At 33.4% G+C, this 18,865-nt stretch overlaps 1 protein-coding gene across 1 annotated transcript in view; it reads right to left on the bottom strand.

Moving 5' to 3' along the window:
• NOVA1 (NOVA alternative splicing regulator 1) overlaps window positions 1-18,865 on the bottom strand; it is a 151,738-nt gene that overhangs the window by 33,473 nt on the left and 99,400 nt on the right. The window contains exon 3 of the mRNA XM_046648942.1: window positions 3,954-4,120. Coding sequence (XP_046504898.1) covers window positions 3,954-4,120 — 167 coding nt within the window. The remainder of the gene's footprint in view (window positions 1-3,953; window positions 4,121-18,865) is intronic.

Genomic DNA, 18,865 nt, shown 5'->3' with positions numbered 1-18,865 from the left:
AATTCAGGGTTGAATGAGTGAGTAATGAATAAACAAATTATGGGCTATTTTTGCCAAGTTTTCTGAGAGTAAAATTCTTTGGGCTAAATGAGATTTTTGTATCTTAATTTGATTTTTTAAATTCAAGAGAATCTTTTAAATGCCTATAACCGTTTCTTTCTTAATGTAACTTTTCTTAAAAATACATTTGAACCAAAAACAAACCAACAAAAAAAACTGCTGAAAATCTGTAAGAGACAAAGCAAGTTAACAAATGCTAACTATATTACTGATCTGTGGTTTCAACAATGTTTTGGGGTTCATTATATTGACTCATTATGTATAAACAAGCATTCGTCGAGGGGGATTTGAGGGACTTAAAACGAAAGGAAAGGTTTCAATAATCCCATAGGAAAAAAAGTAGAAAGTACAAAGCTCAAAACATAAAAAGGTGGAAAGGGAAAAATGTATACCAAATAATCTGGCCTAAGAAGTGCTCCAGGAGTAAGTTCAGAGCTTCTAGGCAAACAAGGTCTAAATTATTTGCAGATCACTGAATGTCTGTGCTATTTTTATGTCCTGGAAAGAAGAAATAGTATGTTCTATGTTGCAATTAATGTTTAATTTTGGTTTATTGGCTCTTACTGCATATCTGTTTCTGAGTATATTGACTCGTAAAATGAGCACAATAGTATGATGTACCTCATGATGGTCTCCTGATATTAAGCTTACAGAACAGAGGCTATAACATTTTGATTATTCAATGAATGTTAATTGTTATTAATATTGTCATTTTGAATATATAAAACATTGGAGTCCCTCTTTATTAGCAAATATTTGTTTTAAATTAAAAAAAAAATCCACATTTGAGAATTAAGACTTGAACAGTTCACAATACCTAATATCTGAAGTTGGACGTAAGGCTGTCACGCTAGATTCCGTCGTTCCACTATATGAAAGACTTGCAAGGCCAGTATGTGTTACTTTCCTAAGAAACTATATTTGTTTGAGAATTCATTCAGTCAATAAGGGTAGGTTTCATTTGGGCAGAATATTCTGGTTCACGCAATATATTCAGTTACCAACCATATGTAGATTACGTAATTCAGCATATTTTATTAAAAGTCAAAAATATATGGTGTAAAATTCTAACTTTAAAATTAAAGTAAGTTTTGTTTAGAACTAACTTTGACTTTCTATTTTATGTCCAAGTTACATATAAATTATCCTTTTCTCAGAAAGCAACACCTTAAAATTGTCAATTATAAAAAACAATAAACATGTAATAAAGCTTACGAAAATCCAAAATATCATATTTAACAAGAATTCATTTCTATGAAGATTATTTTCTAGCTCTAGCATTTTTTAAAACTTTTATTTTATTTTTTGTATAATCTTAACAGTAAAAAAATCCTCAAAAAACGTTTTAAACAAGTTATTTTAAAAATTAACTTCAGGACTGAAGCCCAAAGCAAATGTAACTGTTATGTCATTAGTTAAGGGAAAGACCACCATTTTAAAAGAAATCTTATCATGATTCTATGTATTAAAATCTAAAACATATATAAATATCATATGAAATATGTTTTTATCTCTACTTTAGTGCAAAATGATTTATTTTAGACATAATTATTTTATACTGGATAACCAGCATAATTTCTTCAGAAATAAAAGTGTGGTCATTTAAATTTATATTGACTTACTATTTAGAGAATAATCCAACAAAAATTCTTAGAGTGGTGAAATAGGATACCTAGAAAGTTAGAAAATTCTAAACTTAGAGTATTAAAAACTCTGTTCATTTTTAATATCTTGGAAATATGTTCAATCCCTCTTCCAGATTTTTCAAGTAAATTTTCAATTTTTACATTTACAAAAATAGTGTTTGTGTTAAATATATTGCCCTATTAGATTTAGTATACTTTTTTGATAAATCTTTTTAAATGATACTCTATTTCACATATATTTTGATTCCATGAAAATATTAAAATAATGAACAATTTTAATTCCACAAATATCTACAAGGCTTACCAATGAATGCAAATATACAAAAGTAAATCAATTACTATTAAAAGGTATCTTGAATTTAAATAACATTATCTTAACACAGCAAATAAAAATAAACTAAATATTTTTAAATTCTGGTTTTCATAAATCTATGCTGGCACTGGATATATATATATATGGTAACCTACAAATCTCATATTGCCATAGAGAAAATTGGAATTTTAACAATGATTCATAGACCACTATCTGACAGTATGAGCTATCTATTATAAAAGTAATAAAAATTCATTCATATCATTGTCCTGAATATATCGCCAGTGATATCATACTACTTAAACTATATTGTATGTTTTACTTTTTAAAATATCAAGATGTTCACCCCTATTCCTAAATGTTTGAACTTTCTCACAGAAGTTACAACAGAAAAGGGAGAGGTAATAGGCTGGAATAAGGCAGCAAGTCAAGAGACTGTACACTTTAGTGCCAATTCTGTAAATTCTTAGCCCCAGGTGACTCTAATGCGAAGGTCTTCAACTAAACTCATAGTTTTAGAATCTGGGTAGATCACAGTATCACTTTCAAGTATCAGTTTTAAAAATATTCTTTGTATTCACCTAGCTTAGATAAAATAAACATTTCAAAACTATAAATGGCTACGATGAATAAAAAATCTACTCATGTTTAGAGCTTTAAAATATTTACATTCTGCCATGCATAAATTAAAAATACTACCTTGAAAAATTGTGAGGGGTATACCAATTGAACCATTTGACAGTGACAGAGTATAAAATGAATCGTTTTATATGGAATAATGGCTATCTATTCAAAATTTAAACTGGAAGGATTTTTTAAAATTGCAATTAATAGAAAATTGAATATTAGTCGATAATTTGAAAATATATTGCCTAGTTATTTCTATATTTGTATTTGATTAGTTAGCCTTATATTTATCTATATATTGGTAAAATTATAATAGATTTATAACAGTTTAGGATGAAAATTTTTCAATTCAGAAACATGAAATTAATAAGATTTTGAGCTACATTTCAAATTTATTACAATGAACACAAATATTCTGTAAATTAAATATTCTGTGAACTAATAAAGAATAATACATTTCTTTTGAAGGCATAGTCTATTGAGAGTATGATCACAAATTAAGTAGTTAATTATAAAAGGGCAAATGCAGAAAACAGTAATTATAAACATAAAGTATCAAATAAATTGGAGGATTTGAAAAGAGTTTATGGGGAAGAATCCAACTTATTTAACATTAAAGAATGTCATTTTTTTCCTACATCATGCCAGCCATTATTCAATCTTAAAAACTCACATTATCTTTTATCAAGTAAAATTTTTGTTACAGAAAATCCCACACATTAAAAACGAACATTGGACCTTTATGACATTTATATAAATACTACACAAGTTATACAGAACATAATAGCTGCTTTGTAACAAAGGACTGTTTACTAGGTACAAAAATTTACTTATACATATTTGTTGATAAAAAATGTTGAACATGACAATTAACAAAACAGGAAGTTATATGCATAATAACCATACTGAAGACTACAAATATTACTAAAACTACGGTATTTGAAATTTTGAGAATAGCTTCATTTCAATTTTTATACTTTATTTAAAAAGTGGTATACTTTTAAATAGATGAAATTCCTATGAAAATTAATCAAACTTGTGTCTATAATTTTTTAAAGGGCAATCACAAAAGAATGAGTCTCATAATTGTTCCTCAGTGTAACACTAATAATGAATAATTCAATCAATCAATAAATCAACTGATGAATCTAAGAGACTCTGATAGTCTTTAAACAAATAAAGGACAACTATGTTTTAAGTATGCTTAGGAAAAAAAACTTTTTCTACTAAGACTTTAAGGCTTCTTCTATAAGAAATTCATACTATGCTGTAGATATTTCTCTTTGATTTCCCAACTAAACACTCACTTGTTTGATGCGATCTGGATTAACGGTGGTCTGAGGTTGTAGAATGCTGACTGGTTCTGTCTTGGCCACATTTTGGGGCATTTCTCGAATTTTTTCTGCAATGAATCCATGAACTGCATTCAGTGCTTCAACTGTTCCCTGGATCAAGCACACTCGTTCAGTAGTACCTGTGGATAAAAGACAAATTTTCAGAAAATTTTCCTTCTTATTTTGTAGGTTTTTCAAAAAAAGCTATGAAAAAGGATGAAACAATAATGTAAATAAAACAACGGAAAATGTAGAACTTAGAATTAATTAGAAATTAAATTAATTAGAAATGTTCAATTGAACCAAAGAGAATGAATACATACATATTCCTTTTTACCACTTTTTTACTTATTCTTTCTTAATTGTCTCACACGGGGCCTCTGGATTCCAGCAGAGCCAGAGATCCTGAGACGTGCTGAGAGTATAATTCATTTGCTAACATAACATATACTCACTGAGCACTTATGAAAGGACTGAGGGTTAGAAAGCGGTAACACAGATGATGGTCTACGGACCTAGCTTTCAAAGAGTATACTCTTAAGTGCGAACAACAGACACCCAACCAGACCATTATAGGACAGTATGATATGAAAACGAAGGCAGGCACCTACATGGATGGCACCCACAGATGGTCTACAGTGAAAAGGGCATTGAAATCGGTGGGGAGGGAGAGTCTTGAAAAGTTTACATAGTAGGCGAGTTTCTGAATTTCTACCACCCTCCACGCACTTACCCTGCTCTTCTTTTAATCACAGCAACAAGACTACCTGACGTTTTATATTTGTTTATATTTTTACTTTTCCACTAGAAATGCAAGCTTAAGGACAGTGAATTAGCCTATTTTGTTTTGTGCTGTAGTTTCCCCAAAGCCTAGAGCAGGCCCTGGCACACAATAGTTGCAACAATAAATATTTATTGAATAAATGAACCAACAGTGACTTTATCAATTATACAGTTTTAATAATGACAGAATATCAGAGTTAAAAACAAAATTTAAAAACATTTAAGAAACTTGAAATTTAAGATTGATTAAGATATAATTAATAGTATTTGTTTCATATCTAGTGAACCAAATGGAGACATATTATGTGAGACATGAAGAAAATGAAATTGGTTGGGTCTAATACACAGGTCCTATAACCCATTTTCTCCTTTACAGACACAATTAAGGGAATAAAAATAAATGATTAGTTTTTTGAACTATTCTGAGCCTCACTGAAGCACCTTGGTATTAAATTGTAATCTTCTCAGCATCCCAACACAACACATAAACTTTCTTCTCAGAAATAAGTATTACTTCATTAAATAGTTACCAAAAAAATCAAAAGAAGGGTCTTTTAAAATTTATAAAATATTTGAACTAATACGAAAACCTTCAAGTACCTAACACATTTCCTTTTGGAGCTATAGTTTCAAAATTCTAAGCTACTCTATAAAATATTTTTAATGTACATCTTGAAGGACAAAGTTGTAAAACTATAAACATTAAAAAATCATGAGTTTATACTGCTTTAAGGATTAATTGCCACATAACCATTTTTCTAGTTTTGAATTTTTAAAAGAATAATAAAACATTATCATTTTTACTTCTAGAAAAAAAGACAAATCATAATAAGTAGGAGCAGAAATAAAAGAGTACTGCTAAATGGATACACCTAAATTAAATTTTCATGTTTTAAAAAATGAAGATTCAAATCTATGAAAAGTTAAGTTTCTTTAGTTGTACAAAATATTCCAACAGAGAGCAACTGTATCTTTCACTTGCAAGGATGGAGAGAATCTGAAAAACATAATGTGAGTTTGAAGGATTAATATTTCCTGTTTCTGCTAATCAGCTTTTCTCATCCTCATCTCTGGATCTGTCTCTGTGGTTCTCGGGTAAAATGATCTAGTTTATAGGGCTACTCTAGGGACCCTTTACGTGCTTGTACTAATTGTCAAATGAGTAGAAAGAATGAGAACTGATCCATGTACCTCAGGCAAAGCGTTCTCATTTAAGTCAGCAGACAAAACAGAACACAGATCAGGCTACATTCCTCCTTTTGGAGACAACTACAGAGTGCTCTTTTGGGTATGACAAAATGGGAAAGGAAATCAGCCAAACCTCAAAAGCGACTTTAAAAAAAAATAAAACATAGTAAGTAACTAAAGAGATTATATACTCCATGTTGCTTTTAAAATTTCAATTTAATAGAATGCATATCATGTCAGACAACACAGTAAACCCAATACTTTTCAGATTGTATAGACTAACAGGTAGTAAATGGAAATCACTGAGCCATGAAGAAATATGATTGTCTCAAACTAAATTTCACATAGGATGTATGAGACAATTTGGAGATAGTTTATAGGTTCAAAGTTGCAGTACATATTCTTTGAGGATTAAATTATATCACTACCATTAGAACTATGATACAACAGAAAAAGGAAAGAAGAAAGGAGATTGCACATCCACCAATGGGAACTGCCGCAATCCTCAGAAGAGATGCTGTCATATTCTTCTACTCAACTCTAATGGCCTTTTCACTCAGATAACACAAAACTATAATTTTTAGGAGAAAGTCACAAAGAGGGAAGACTGTCAGTTATACGACCAAACTGTGTAACAAAAATGAGCCTATAAATCATAAAAGTTGCTGTTTTTGTCAGTTTTAAAGGCTTTTAGGCTCCATTAGTGTCTAAACTAAACTGCCAGTTATTTATCATTTTATTTGTTTAACAGCACCATTTACTTCTCTTTGCAATAGACTAGCAACAAAAGCTGAAAAACAGTTACATAAAAGTATATGCCCACATTTTTAATAATGTAAAGATACAAGTGTATAAGACACCATTAATTTAAAACTTCGCTTTTAAATTAGAAAATTAATTAGGGAGAAATTAGAAAAACTCTAACAAGTGGAGTCAATGTCAAATACAGGAAGTGAAATTTGAAATGGCTTTAAATTTTGATTTCACAAGCAATATCACATACTGAAAATGCATGTTTCTAAAACTAGGTACAATTATCAAACAGATTGCATAACAAAATTGTGATAGAAATTTAATAAAATATTCACTCTGTGCTACTGTGACCTTGGACCAGTCACGTAAGTGTCCTCACTCCTACCTAAGGCATTCTACCTCTTGTGCAGTGGACCCTATCCCCTCTTACCTACCAAGTGCACTGTTTCTCCAAGTATTAGAATTCCTTCTTACATCATAATTTCTCCTTTTCTATTAGATCATTCCCATCAGCAGAAAAACATGTTATAATTTCTTCAGTTTTTAAAGAAACCCTCCCCCCCTTTATGATAGAAGTAGAAAATTACCCTTTGGCAAAGCAAATAACGACTTAGGCAAAGATCATAAAATCATAAGGTGAAAGGCTAATGGGAAATTTTCAGTGGAAACATCAGGTGGTCATCAACTGACTTCACTGATCAACGTTAGCACAGCTAAGAGTGCAAAAATCAAACACGTGTCTCTTGATGTGATGCAATTCAAATGAGGGCACCAATTATGAAGTATGTGTCCCAAAGCAGCCACATCTAAGTCTAATCAAACATTTAGCACTATGTTACAGTTTACAAATAATACTGAAAACAGAGAAATAAATTAAATGACACTATAAGGAAGCGAAGACAAATCAAGAATGTACGATAGTCTACAACACAACTGATCTAGCTTTATCAGTTAAGGAGGGACTGCTCTCTAGACTAAAAGACTCTTAAGAGATATAATGATCAAATGTAAATTAGAATTTGAATCTAGATTCAAACAACTTTTATTTTAAACATAATTGTGGCAATCTGATTAGAACTAGGTATTAGCATCAAAGAATTAATGTTATAACAGGTTTGATTATGGCATCCGGCTGTGTAAGAAGGTGCCACTTTTTTTTCTTTTTTTTTTAAGATGTATAATGTGAAAAATAATAGAATTTTATTGCAAAGCCCAACAGGCAGAAAGACTTCTCATCCAGCAACAGCCCAGCCATTGAGAGATGTCACAACTCAGGCAATGAGAAGCCACTACACTTTGAACTCACAGTCTCCTCCAATCAACTCTTTGTTTACAATAGCCCGACCCCCAGCTTCCTCTTCCTTTCTATGAAAGTTTCTCCCCTGCTTGCTGAGGGGTACTTCTAAGTGGCTCACCATGATTGCAGACTTTGAATTCCAGTTCTTTGCCGAGCCTGAATAAACCCATTTTTGCTGGAGAAATAACTGACTATTTGTTTAAGTCAACAATACTTAAGTAGATACAGCTGAAATGACTGGAATTTGCTTCAAAATATTTCTGCAACAACAAAAATAAATAAATAAAATAGGTATGCCAAAATCTTGATATTTTGATATATATATATATATATGAAAGGTATGGGGATTCATTGTACTATTCTTTTATGTTTGAAATGTTTGCAATAAAAGAAAAACATTTCAAAGCCCTCCTTGACCTCATACCCCTCCTCCAGTTACAGCTCAATTTCCTTATCCCTCAAAATTCCTTGAATGAGTTTCTGTTTCTACTTCCTTACCACCCATTCCTTTTTTCTTGAATCTACTCCAATATGGCTTTTATCCCACCATGCCCCTGTAACCATTCATCACAGCTGTACCTAGGTAAATCCAATCTTCATGTCTTTATGTTGTTTGACCCATCAGCAGCATTTGACATAGTTGACCATTCTGTTCTAAAAACATTACACTTGGCTTTCAGAATACCACACACTTCTGGTTCTCATTTTATTTCATTGATTCATTTGACACAAATCTATTGAGTCCCTACCAAATGTTAAGTACTATTCTAGAAGCTGGAGATACAGTAATGACCAGACAAATCTTCCTACTTTCATGGAGTTCATGCTCTAGCTCATGTAGACAGACATTACACATAAAACAAATAAAATATATAGAGAAAATATAAAATGAGATTAGTGCTAAGGAGAAAATTGGGGGACAATAACAGGATGAACAAAGACAAAATTAAAGTATAAAAGGGACATTGTCTGTCATGTTTACTATTGTATCCTCAGTGCCTAGAATAATGTCTGGCACACTATAGATGCTCAAAAACTATTTTTTTTAGTAAATGGATAATTCTTTATCTCAATTTTCTTATCTGTATATTGAAAACTTACATGATTGATTTTAAGACCTTTTAGTCTATAAAACCAGGAAGACTCTTTGGGTTTATAAGATCAATCAATATATGTAAAAATGAGATCTATTTTGGGAAATACTACAGATTTCAAAAACTGTAAGTTATAAATTATCATGTCTATAAAAAGGGCACTCAAGGGGCTGGCCCCGTGGCCGAGTGGTTGGGTTCGCGCGCTCCGCTGCAGGCGGCCCAGTGTTTCGTTGGTTCGAATCCTGGGCGCGGACATGGCACTGCTCGTCGGACCACGCTGAGGCAGCGTCCCACATGCCACAGCTGGAAGGACCCACAACGAAGAATATACAACTATGTACTGGGGGGCTTTGGGGAGAAAAAGGAACAAATAAAATCTTTAAAAAAAAAAAAAAAAGGGCACTCAATAAAAAGGGCTTCAAGAAAGGTAATAGGAGAAATAAGGAATAAGTCAATAGTTTTTTTTTCTTCCAAGGATAAGGGGAAAAAAAAATAGATCAACTTTAAAAATGTAATCTACCCAAGAGAATAAAGTTAGGAATAAAAAAGGAATATTTTTTGCTGTAATCTAAAATACAATCTAAAATTTTTTATATTCCTGAGAACTATTTCAAGCGGAATGAGTCTAGTCTAGAATAATGAGCATATACCAATGATTTGATCTACATATTTCCTATTGTCAACTATAATGAAAATTAGCGAACATTTTGTTTGGATGCAAAAAATGTATCAGTTTATTATACTCCTATTGAGAATATAACTCAGTATCTTATGATAAGAGTGCAAATAGATACTTCTTTAGGAAATATTAGTGTCAATCTAAAGTAAGAAATTTGGTTGGATAAGGGACAGTGAAACACCTCAAAATAAAAAATTAACACCAAGAATCTAGTAGAATATTAATAATTCTATGACAACCTATAGACAATGTTTTTGGCCTCAAAAAGAACTGAGAAAAGGGAAGTGCCAATTAACTTTGCAATAAGCAAAAACTGAGATTTAAAACACAATATGACATATAATTTTTAAAGAAGATAACTATTTATAGCACTCAGAAATTACTAATTCTGGACAGCTAATAATCTGAATGCATAAAGATTTCTTTGTTTCAACATAACATGTAGTTTCTAACATTTTAAGAAATATCTCCCAGTTTGTTATATATTTTCAAATACATTTAAAGTTTCCATAATACTTGAGCTCAACTATATAGATGTGGACAGCAATAAAAGGGGTAACCTCGAGATTTCTTAGGGTGTGTGTGTTTCTACTCATCCTGATGCAAATGGGGCTCTGTGATTCATATTTGTTCTTTTAGTTTTCATATTCTTCCTCATACTGCCATTTATCCCTGCTGTTTTTTAGTATATCTGATTCCAGCAGGCTCCTCTCTTTACTCCTGCTTTGCTGCTTCTAATCCTCAGTGGCTAGGTAACCAGGTAAGCAAGATGCTGAAATTATATAAACTAATAGTAAAATAGGTTCCTAGTGACAACCATAGGGAATGTTGGACGATTGTGAAATCTATTTTGGCTTTTTTTCCTTTATTTCTGAATTTGAGGTCAGTGTCAATAGGTAAAACATTCCCTTAATGTTTTCCTAAGGTTTAAAATTGTATGCAGGCATTTTTATTTTTAAAACTAAAACAGAGAGTATTAATTTTTTAATGAATAAAGTAATTTGCAACCCGTATTTCACTGTTCTCAATCTATAATCATGGTAATCTAATTACTTGCATGTCTTTGTGGTTTAAAAAAAGCATAAGCATTAGCTCATTAGCTTTCCTTTAACTATTAAAGGTAAAGTACAGAGTATCAATAATTAGAAATAACATGTATCAGAAATTTCAGGTTAGACAGAACAAAATGTAAATTACTTTAAAAGATGACAATAACAGTAATAGCAATGATAAATAACATTAAAATTGTTGAAAGATTCTAATACTGAATATATGTCTGTATTTTAATATACTACTTTTCAACAGATAATGTTACCATTTCTTTACTATGTATCCTCTATAAAAAAATCCATATATGAAGAATATCTATTCCTGTGAATGCCTTTTATACATAGATGATTTACATGCATTTCTTAGGTTACCACATTTATTGCTGTAATATGAGCAAGAGCCCCATTTAAGGATATGTAAGGGTTTGCCAGGTGTAGAAATATAGTATTACATTCTTTCAGGGGAAAATATATACTTTACCAATTTCAAGAAATGAAGCCATTGAAAGGTCTCCTCTGAAGTTCACAACCATACATCTTTTCCTTTGACTTAGTTTCTTTTCCATGTCCCTATACTGACAGGAAAGAACTAACAAAATTTTAAGCAGCTTTACATTATGTATCTCAGAATATTATTCTAAGATGAGTGCTTTAAACAGTGATTATACTTCCTTAAACTTACAAATCATTTTATGATTTACATAAAATATATGTTCTAATACATATATTTAATATATTATTAATATAATTATGTATTACATAATAATCTCATTTAATGCTCACAATAACCAGGGCAAGCGATATTATCTCCAACTTACAGGTGAGGAAGTGGAAGCAGTTGGGCTAAGGACACATAACTAACATGCAGGGAGAAGTAAGGTTCTGTCAAATACAGTAATCCCCCCTTATTCACGGGGATCCATTCCAAGACCCCCAGTGGGTGCCTGAAACCGCAAATGGTATCAAATCCTAAAGATACTGTGTGCTTTCCTATACATACATACCTATGATGAAGTTTAATTTATAAATTAGGCACAGTAAGAGATTAACAACAACTACTAATAAAATAGAACGATTATAGAAACATATTGTAAGAGAAGTTACCACAGATCTTAGCAAACCTCAGCATACAATTTTTTAAAATTTTCTTATCAAGTTGAGAACTTTCACCTTTTCACGTAAAGGAAGCACTTTATGGCTCCTCTCTGGCATGTCTGAATTGCCAGCACCACTACTCTTGTGCTGTGGGCCACTATGATGTAAAATAAGGGTTACTTGAACAGCAGCACTGCCAGACTGCGACAGTCGATGTGAGAACCAAGACAGCTACACTGTGACTACTGGTTGGGTGGCCTACACAGTGTGGATACGCCAGACAAAGGGATGATTCACATCGCGAGCACGACAGAGGAGGAAGATGTGAGATTTCATCACGCTACCCAGAACGGCCACAATTTAAACCTTAGGAATTGTTTATTTCTTGAATTTTCCATTTAATATTTTCTGACTGAAGTTGACCACAGATAACTGAAACCACAGACAGCAAAACCATGGGTAAGGTGAGACTACTGGAACATATTCCTCCCAATACAACACATATTTTCCGAAAGTGTAATGTTAGTCCAGCTTCCAAATTATGTGGATGTTAGAAAGTCATATGTTTCAGCTCGATGATGGAAAAATAATTTTCAGCCAAGTTTGACAATTTTTTTAAATACACCGAGTCAGACCATTAATATCACTTCACAGATTTATTCTAAATCTGGCATAAAATGGAAGAAATGATTGACCTTTCTTGCAGAGAATAGACCACCACAGGAGATGGTTAATAACTGTGTGGGCTATTAACAAATTTTTTAGAACAAGTTTTCAGATCAACAAAAGCACTTAAGAATATTGCCATAAAAAGTAAGTTCAATTTATAACTGCAGCTTTTATAAGACTGTAAAGTTATGCACATTTGATAATGCTTCCTCCTACCCTACAACTAAGGGAAAAATACACTATTTCATGAAGAGACTTTTTAAAAAAGGAAATAGCAGGATTTGACTTTTTACAATACAAAGTAATAACTGCTTTTCTTCTCCAGGTGACTAACTCTAAATATCATGTCTCTACGCCTATAATGTAAAAATTTGCAAAGGGCCATTATAACATGCTTTAGTCCCAAGCCAATATAGTAAAAGTTTGACTCTCTGTTTATAGAACACGCTTTAACATTAAAATACACTCAATCAAGCAAAGGATGAGAGTATACTTCTCAAAAAAAGCTGAAAATACTCATGTTCTTCAAAGAACTTAAGATGAGAGAATGAATAGCAATCAGAGTAGACGTCCAGCTTCTCACTCACCCATTCTCTATCCCATGCATGCAAATTGCATACTCATTTACTTTTCAATAGCCATTCCCATAAAATAGCAATAGGAGTACAGAAGACTCCAACTTCTGAAGAACTCTGAAGTTTGAAAGCAGAAATATCTGAAAATTCTAAGCACACAATTGCAATTGTTCTCATATATATTGCAATTTATTTCCAGTTTCTAAATTCTGAGGTCATGCAAAAGGTCCTACCAACAGTTATGCTCATGACTAGTTGTTCATTCATCCTTAGCATAGGTTTATGCTAAGTTCAGGGTTTCAGCAATCCTAGTTTTGTCAATATTATTACCTTTTGCTTTTAACCTCCATCATGGACTATAGGAATATAAAATTGCCATGACTGAAGTTTATAAAAATTTAATTACATTTCTACACGTATATATAAAATACACTTCCCATCTCTTTGCCTTCACTCCCAATCACTGTCACCATTTTTGGCACTGATTTGTACTCCTAAATTTCTGAAATAAGAAAAACGGCACTTGGAATTTTTCTAGCTATTCCTTATGTACTAACAGGAATTCACTTGCAGAATTTTGTGCACCATGCTCGGAAGCTGGGAAAACAGCTTGCAACAGACATGTGATATCAAATTAAGCTCAGAAACTCAGAAGTGTAACCAGTGGTGGCATGCATAGCTAATCAAAATCATTCAAAAGTAAGGAGAGAAACACACCACTGGACATGCAGCATGGTGACAAGTCTGAGGAGCGCTGCTGCTATAAGCTGAGAGCAAGAAGATGAGTATCTCTGGTGACAGTCCCATCCCTACCGTATAATGTAAGCTATCACTTTTGAGATCCAACATAGATTAATAGATTAGCCAAGTTTAAGCAGTAGCTTTATTCCACATTTTCTTAAAAGGCAGAGTTATTTAGAAAATGAGTCCATAAATTCAATATGAAGGCAAGGCCCACGTTTTCATAGATTTTAAGAGGGAATAAACTATTCAAGTTAGTGAAAAATAACAAATGTCACACTAGTGATCACATGCACTATATCAAATGAATGCAGAGGAAGCATGAAGAATTGTGACCCATTAACTTGCTGGGGGAAAGAATATGGAAAGGTAAATTTGTAAAGGTTGGAAAAATTTCAAGAGTATATGTAATCTTTCACTAAAAAATTGTTTTATTAAAAATATTTAAAAGGTATTAATTTAGGGCACAGATTTACGTATGCTGAGATGATATAAAATGGCACAATATTTTAAAATTGTGACATATATAACAAAATTTGCCAATTTAGCCATTTTAATTGTACAATTTAGTGACATTAATTACATTCACAAGCTTGTGTAAATATTACCATTATCTATTTCCAAAATATTTTTACCACCCCAAACAGAAAGTCTCTGACTATTGAAAAATACATCCTCATCTTCTCCTACCCACATCCTCTGGTAACCATAATCCACTTTCTGTTTCTATAAATTCGCCTATTCATATGAGTGGAATCATACAATATTTGTACTTTTGTAATCTGGCTCATTTTACTTAGCATATTTTCTTCATTCATGTTGCAGTATACCTCAGAACTTCATTCTTTTCTATGGCTGAATAATTTTCTACCATGTATATATACAGACGATCCTCAACTTATGATGGTTTGACTTACGATTTTTCAACTTATGCATTCAGTAGAAACTGTACTTTGAATTTTGATCTTTTCCACAGCTAGTGGTATGTAGTATGATACTCTTGTGATACTGGGCAGTGGCAGCAAGCCACAGCTCCCAGTCAGCCACACAATCATGAGAGTGAAAAACCAATACACTTAACAACCATTCTGTACCCATACAACCATTCTGGTTTTCACTTTTAGTACAGTATTTAATAAATCACATGATATTTTCAGCACTTTATTATAAAACAGGCTTTGTGTTAAATGATTTTGCCCAACTGTAGGCTAATGTAAGTGCTCTTAGCACATTTAAGGTAGGCTAGGCTAAGCTATGATGTTCAGTAGGTTAGGTGTATTAAAGGCATTTTTGACTTAAAATATTTTCAATTTATGATGGGTTATTGGGACGCATTCAGAACTCTCATCACTGTGGCCTAGCCTGGGTTTGTTTCCCAGTCTGGGCACCACACCATCAGTAGGTTGTCATACTGTGGTGGCGGTGTGTTGCTGTGATGCTGAAAGCTATACCTCTGGTATTTCAAATACCAACAGGGTCACCTATGGTAGACAGCAGAGCTTCCAGACTAAGACAGACTAGGAAGAAGGACCTGGCTACCCATTTCCAAAAATAAGGCCATGAAAACCACATGAATAGCAGCAGAGCATTGTCTGATACAGTGCCAGAAGGTGAGAGGATGGCACAAAAAGATTTGGCAGGGTTCTGCTCTGCTGTACACAGGGTAGCCAGGAGTCTGAATCGACTTGATGGTACTGACAACAACGATGACCCCATTGTAAGTTGAGGAAGATCTGTACCACATTTTGTCTATCCATTCATCTGTTCACGGACACTTGGGTTGTTTCCACCTTTTGGCTCTTGTGAATAATGGTGCAAAAACATTACTATCCAAGGGATCTGCTTAAGTCCCTGTTTTCACTTCTTTTGGGTATATACTAAGGAGTGGAACTGCTGAATAATATGGTAATTCTGTATGTAGCTTTTTTAGGAACAGCTAAACTGTTTTCTACAACAGCTGCACAATTTTATACTCCCACCATCAATGTACAAGGGTTCCAATGTCTCCACCTCCTCACTAATGCTTGTTATTTGGGGTTTTTTGATAACAGCCATCCCAATGAGTGTGAGGTGATTGCTCATTATAATTTTTATTTGCATTCCCCTAACGACAAATGATGAGTATCTTTTCATTGTTTGTTGACTATTTGTATATTTTCTGTGGAGAAATGTCTATTCACACTCTTTGCCTAGTTTTCAATTTGGTTGTCTTTTTGTTGTTGAGTTTTAGGAGTTCTTCATATAATCTAGATATTAAAGCCTTATCATATATACGATTCGCAAATGCCTTCAGATATTTGGGTTTATTTCTGGACTCTCAATTATATTCCATTGGTCTACATGTCTATCCTTATGTGAATACTACATTGTTTTGATTACAGTAGCTTCAGAGTTATTTTTGGAATCAGGAAGTGTGAATCCCGAACTTTGTTCTAGTTCAAGATTGTTTTGGCTATTCAGGGCTCCTCGCAATTCCGTATGAACTTGAGGACTGGGTTTTCCATTTATGAAAAAAAGGCTGTTGGAATTTTAGTAGAGATTTAACAGAATCCGTAAATTGCTTTGCATAGTACTGGCATCTTAACAATATTAAGTCTTTCAACCCATGAACATTGGATGCTTTTCCATTTATTTAGGTCTTTATTCTTTCATCTCCTTGGTTAAGTTTATTTCTAGGTATTCCATTCTTTTAGACGCTATTGTAAAGGAACCTTTTTTTTTTGGTGAGGAAGATTGGCCCTGAGCTAACATCTGTTGCCAATCTTCCTGTTTTTGCTTGAGGAAGATTGTTGCTGAGCTAACATCTGTGCCAATCTTCCTCTATCTTATGTAGGATGCTGCCACAGCATGGCTGGACAAGCGGTGCTAGGTCCCCAGGCTGCTGGAGTGGAGCATGTGAACTTAACCACTACAGCACTGGGCCGGCCTCACAAGTGAAACTTTTTAAATTTCCTTTTGGGATTGTTCATTGCTGGTGAACAGAAACACACTGATCTTTGAGTGTCGATCTTACACTCTACAGCTCTGCTGAATTTGTTTATTAGCTCTAATAGTTTTAGATTCTTTGGGGTTTACTATATACGGCATTATGTCATCTGTGAATAGAGGTAGTTTTACTTCTTCTTTTCCAACTTGGATGCCTTTTTAAAATTTTCTCTGTTCAATTATTCTAGCTAGAACTACCAGTACAGCGTTAACTAGGAGTGGTGAAAGCAGGCATCCTTGTCTTGTTCTTGATCTTAGGGGGGAAGCTGTCAGTGTTTCACTATTGAATGTAATGTTAGCTGCGGGTTCCATAAATGCCCTTTAATGGGTTGAAAAAAAAACGGCAACATTTTATCAAGAAAGAAAACACAAACCTACCACTAATACATCTCGGTAATCTACACTCTCCCTGTGCATTATAGTTTTGCTAGGATCATGACGATGAGAACAAGTAGCAAAATATCTTGTTTAAATAAATAGCTTCAGCATGCCACAATATATTTAGAGAAAAATACAACTTTGGGGCTGAAGGTGAGGTTCAGAAGTTCTTCAAAGTTCTTAACTCACTTGCTAAAAATTATTTTTGTATTCTTTGACGTGGAAAGACAATGCAGTATTTTATCACTTCCTTTTTTTCAACATCAAGTATTAAAGAATTATAAACTCAAGAATATCAGAATATGTTAGAGTTACAGGAGCTGAAGGTGAGATATGAAAATAGATAATATATCTAACAACGCTTCAACTACAGCTCCACACAGGTAGGTACTGTTTAGATAAGTTTCTGTGATCACAAACTAAACTTAATTGACTTACTCATCACACTCAGTTTTAAAAATGTATGCCTCCGAAAATGGCAAAACTATTTAATAATTTTCTGTAATTCTCATTCTTGTTTCATATAAGCCTCTCTCCTATCTTTGTCACTGTTATTCTGAATTATTAAAATGTTATGGATAAGGCCTGTCAACTGGAGGAATTCCAGGCTAGATGTCACCTCGATGTAAGAGAGTTTCCCTGTCAGATATATTCATGCAGTTAGAGGAATACCTAACTCTCCATGGGCTTAAACCTCCTGACCCTCTGGACAGTCCTCTGGACTTCTAATCCACTTGAAGGCAGATCCTTGGACAGCCGGTCACCCACTGGCCTCTGATCCACGTGAGGACAGATGACTGGCTCTCACTCATCCTCTGGCTTCCTTTCCTTTAGAAGGGATCTTTGGGTCTTTAGTTTCCTATCCTCTTTGTGCAGTTTCTGGCCACCTGCCCTCACTCACTAACCTGCCCCTGTGAGTAAGTCCTTGAGTATCCTTCAGTTAGTTGGAGTCAACTCTTCTCCTGACCAACAGCTACCATAATACCTCAGTTTCTCACTATCTGCTCCTCCCCCATCAAAGACCACCACATCATTTTAAGGAGCAGAAAAGAAAGGTCAGTGGTATCAGAACTTTAAAATAATACGCTGGACTCTAACTTTAACACTCATCTTTCTATAAGACCCTACCATTCCTTATATTCCTGGCTATCTACGTTACCAGCAGAAGTCTAAATCTCGCCAGTCATCTGAGTCATGCTCATCATTATCAGAGTCTTATGCTCATTGTCTTTTCTGGTTCTCTGAATCCGATCCAATTCCCTACCCTTCTCTGCCCTTCTAAACCTCTTCATTGTGCCCTCTGTTATCTCAGTTTCAACATATGCTCCATATCCCAAACCTCTTTTATGAATGTTCCTTTTAGTTTCACCCCTTGATAAAATTTGGCTGTTTCTTTAGCTCTTTACATAGCATGGAGCCCTCTCAACTGGTGCAGTTTTTTTTTTCTCTCAAAACCCAGGTTACTTAGGGCCACAAACTGTATATTTTCCTTGCTCCACTTTGCCACTCCTTTGCTCTCTTTGCCATCACTTCTTTTTCCTTCAAAGTTTTTGAAAGCAAAGGCCAAAAAGGAGTATAGATATAGAGGTAGACAATAAA

This window comes from Equus quagga, chromosome 2 (assembly GCF_021613505.1).
Source record: "Equus quagga isolate Etosha38 chromosome 2, UCLA_HA_Equagga_1.0, whole genome shotgun sequence".
NCBI lineage: Eukaryota > Metazoa > Chordata > Mammalia > Perissodactyla > Equidae > Equus > Equus quagga.
This window is presented reverse-complemented; position numbering and strand designations above follow the sequence as displayed.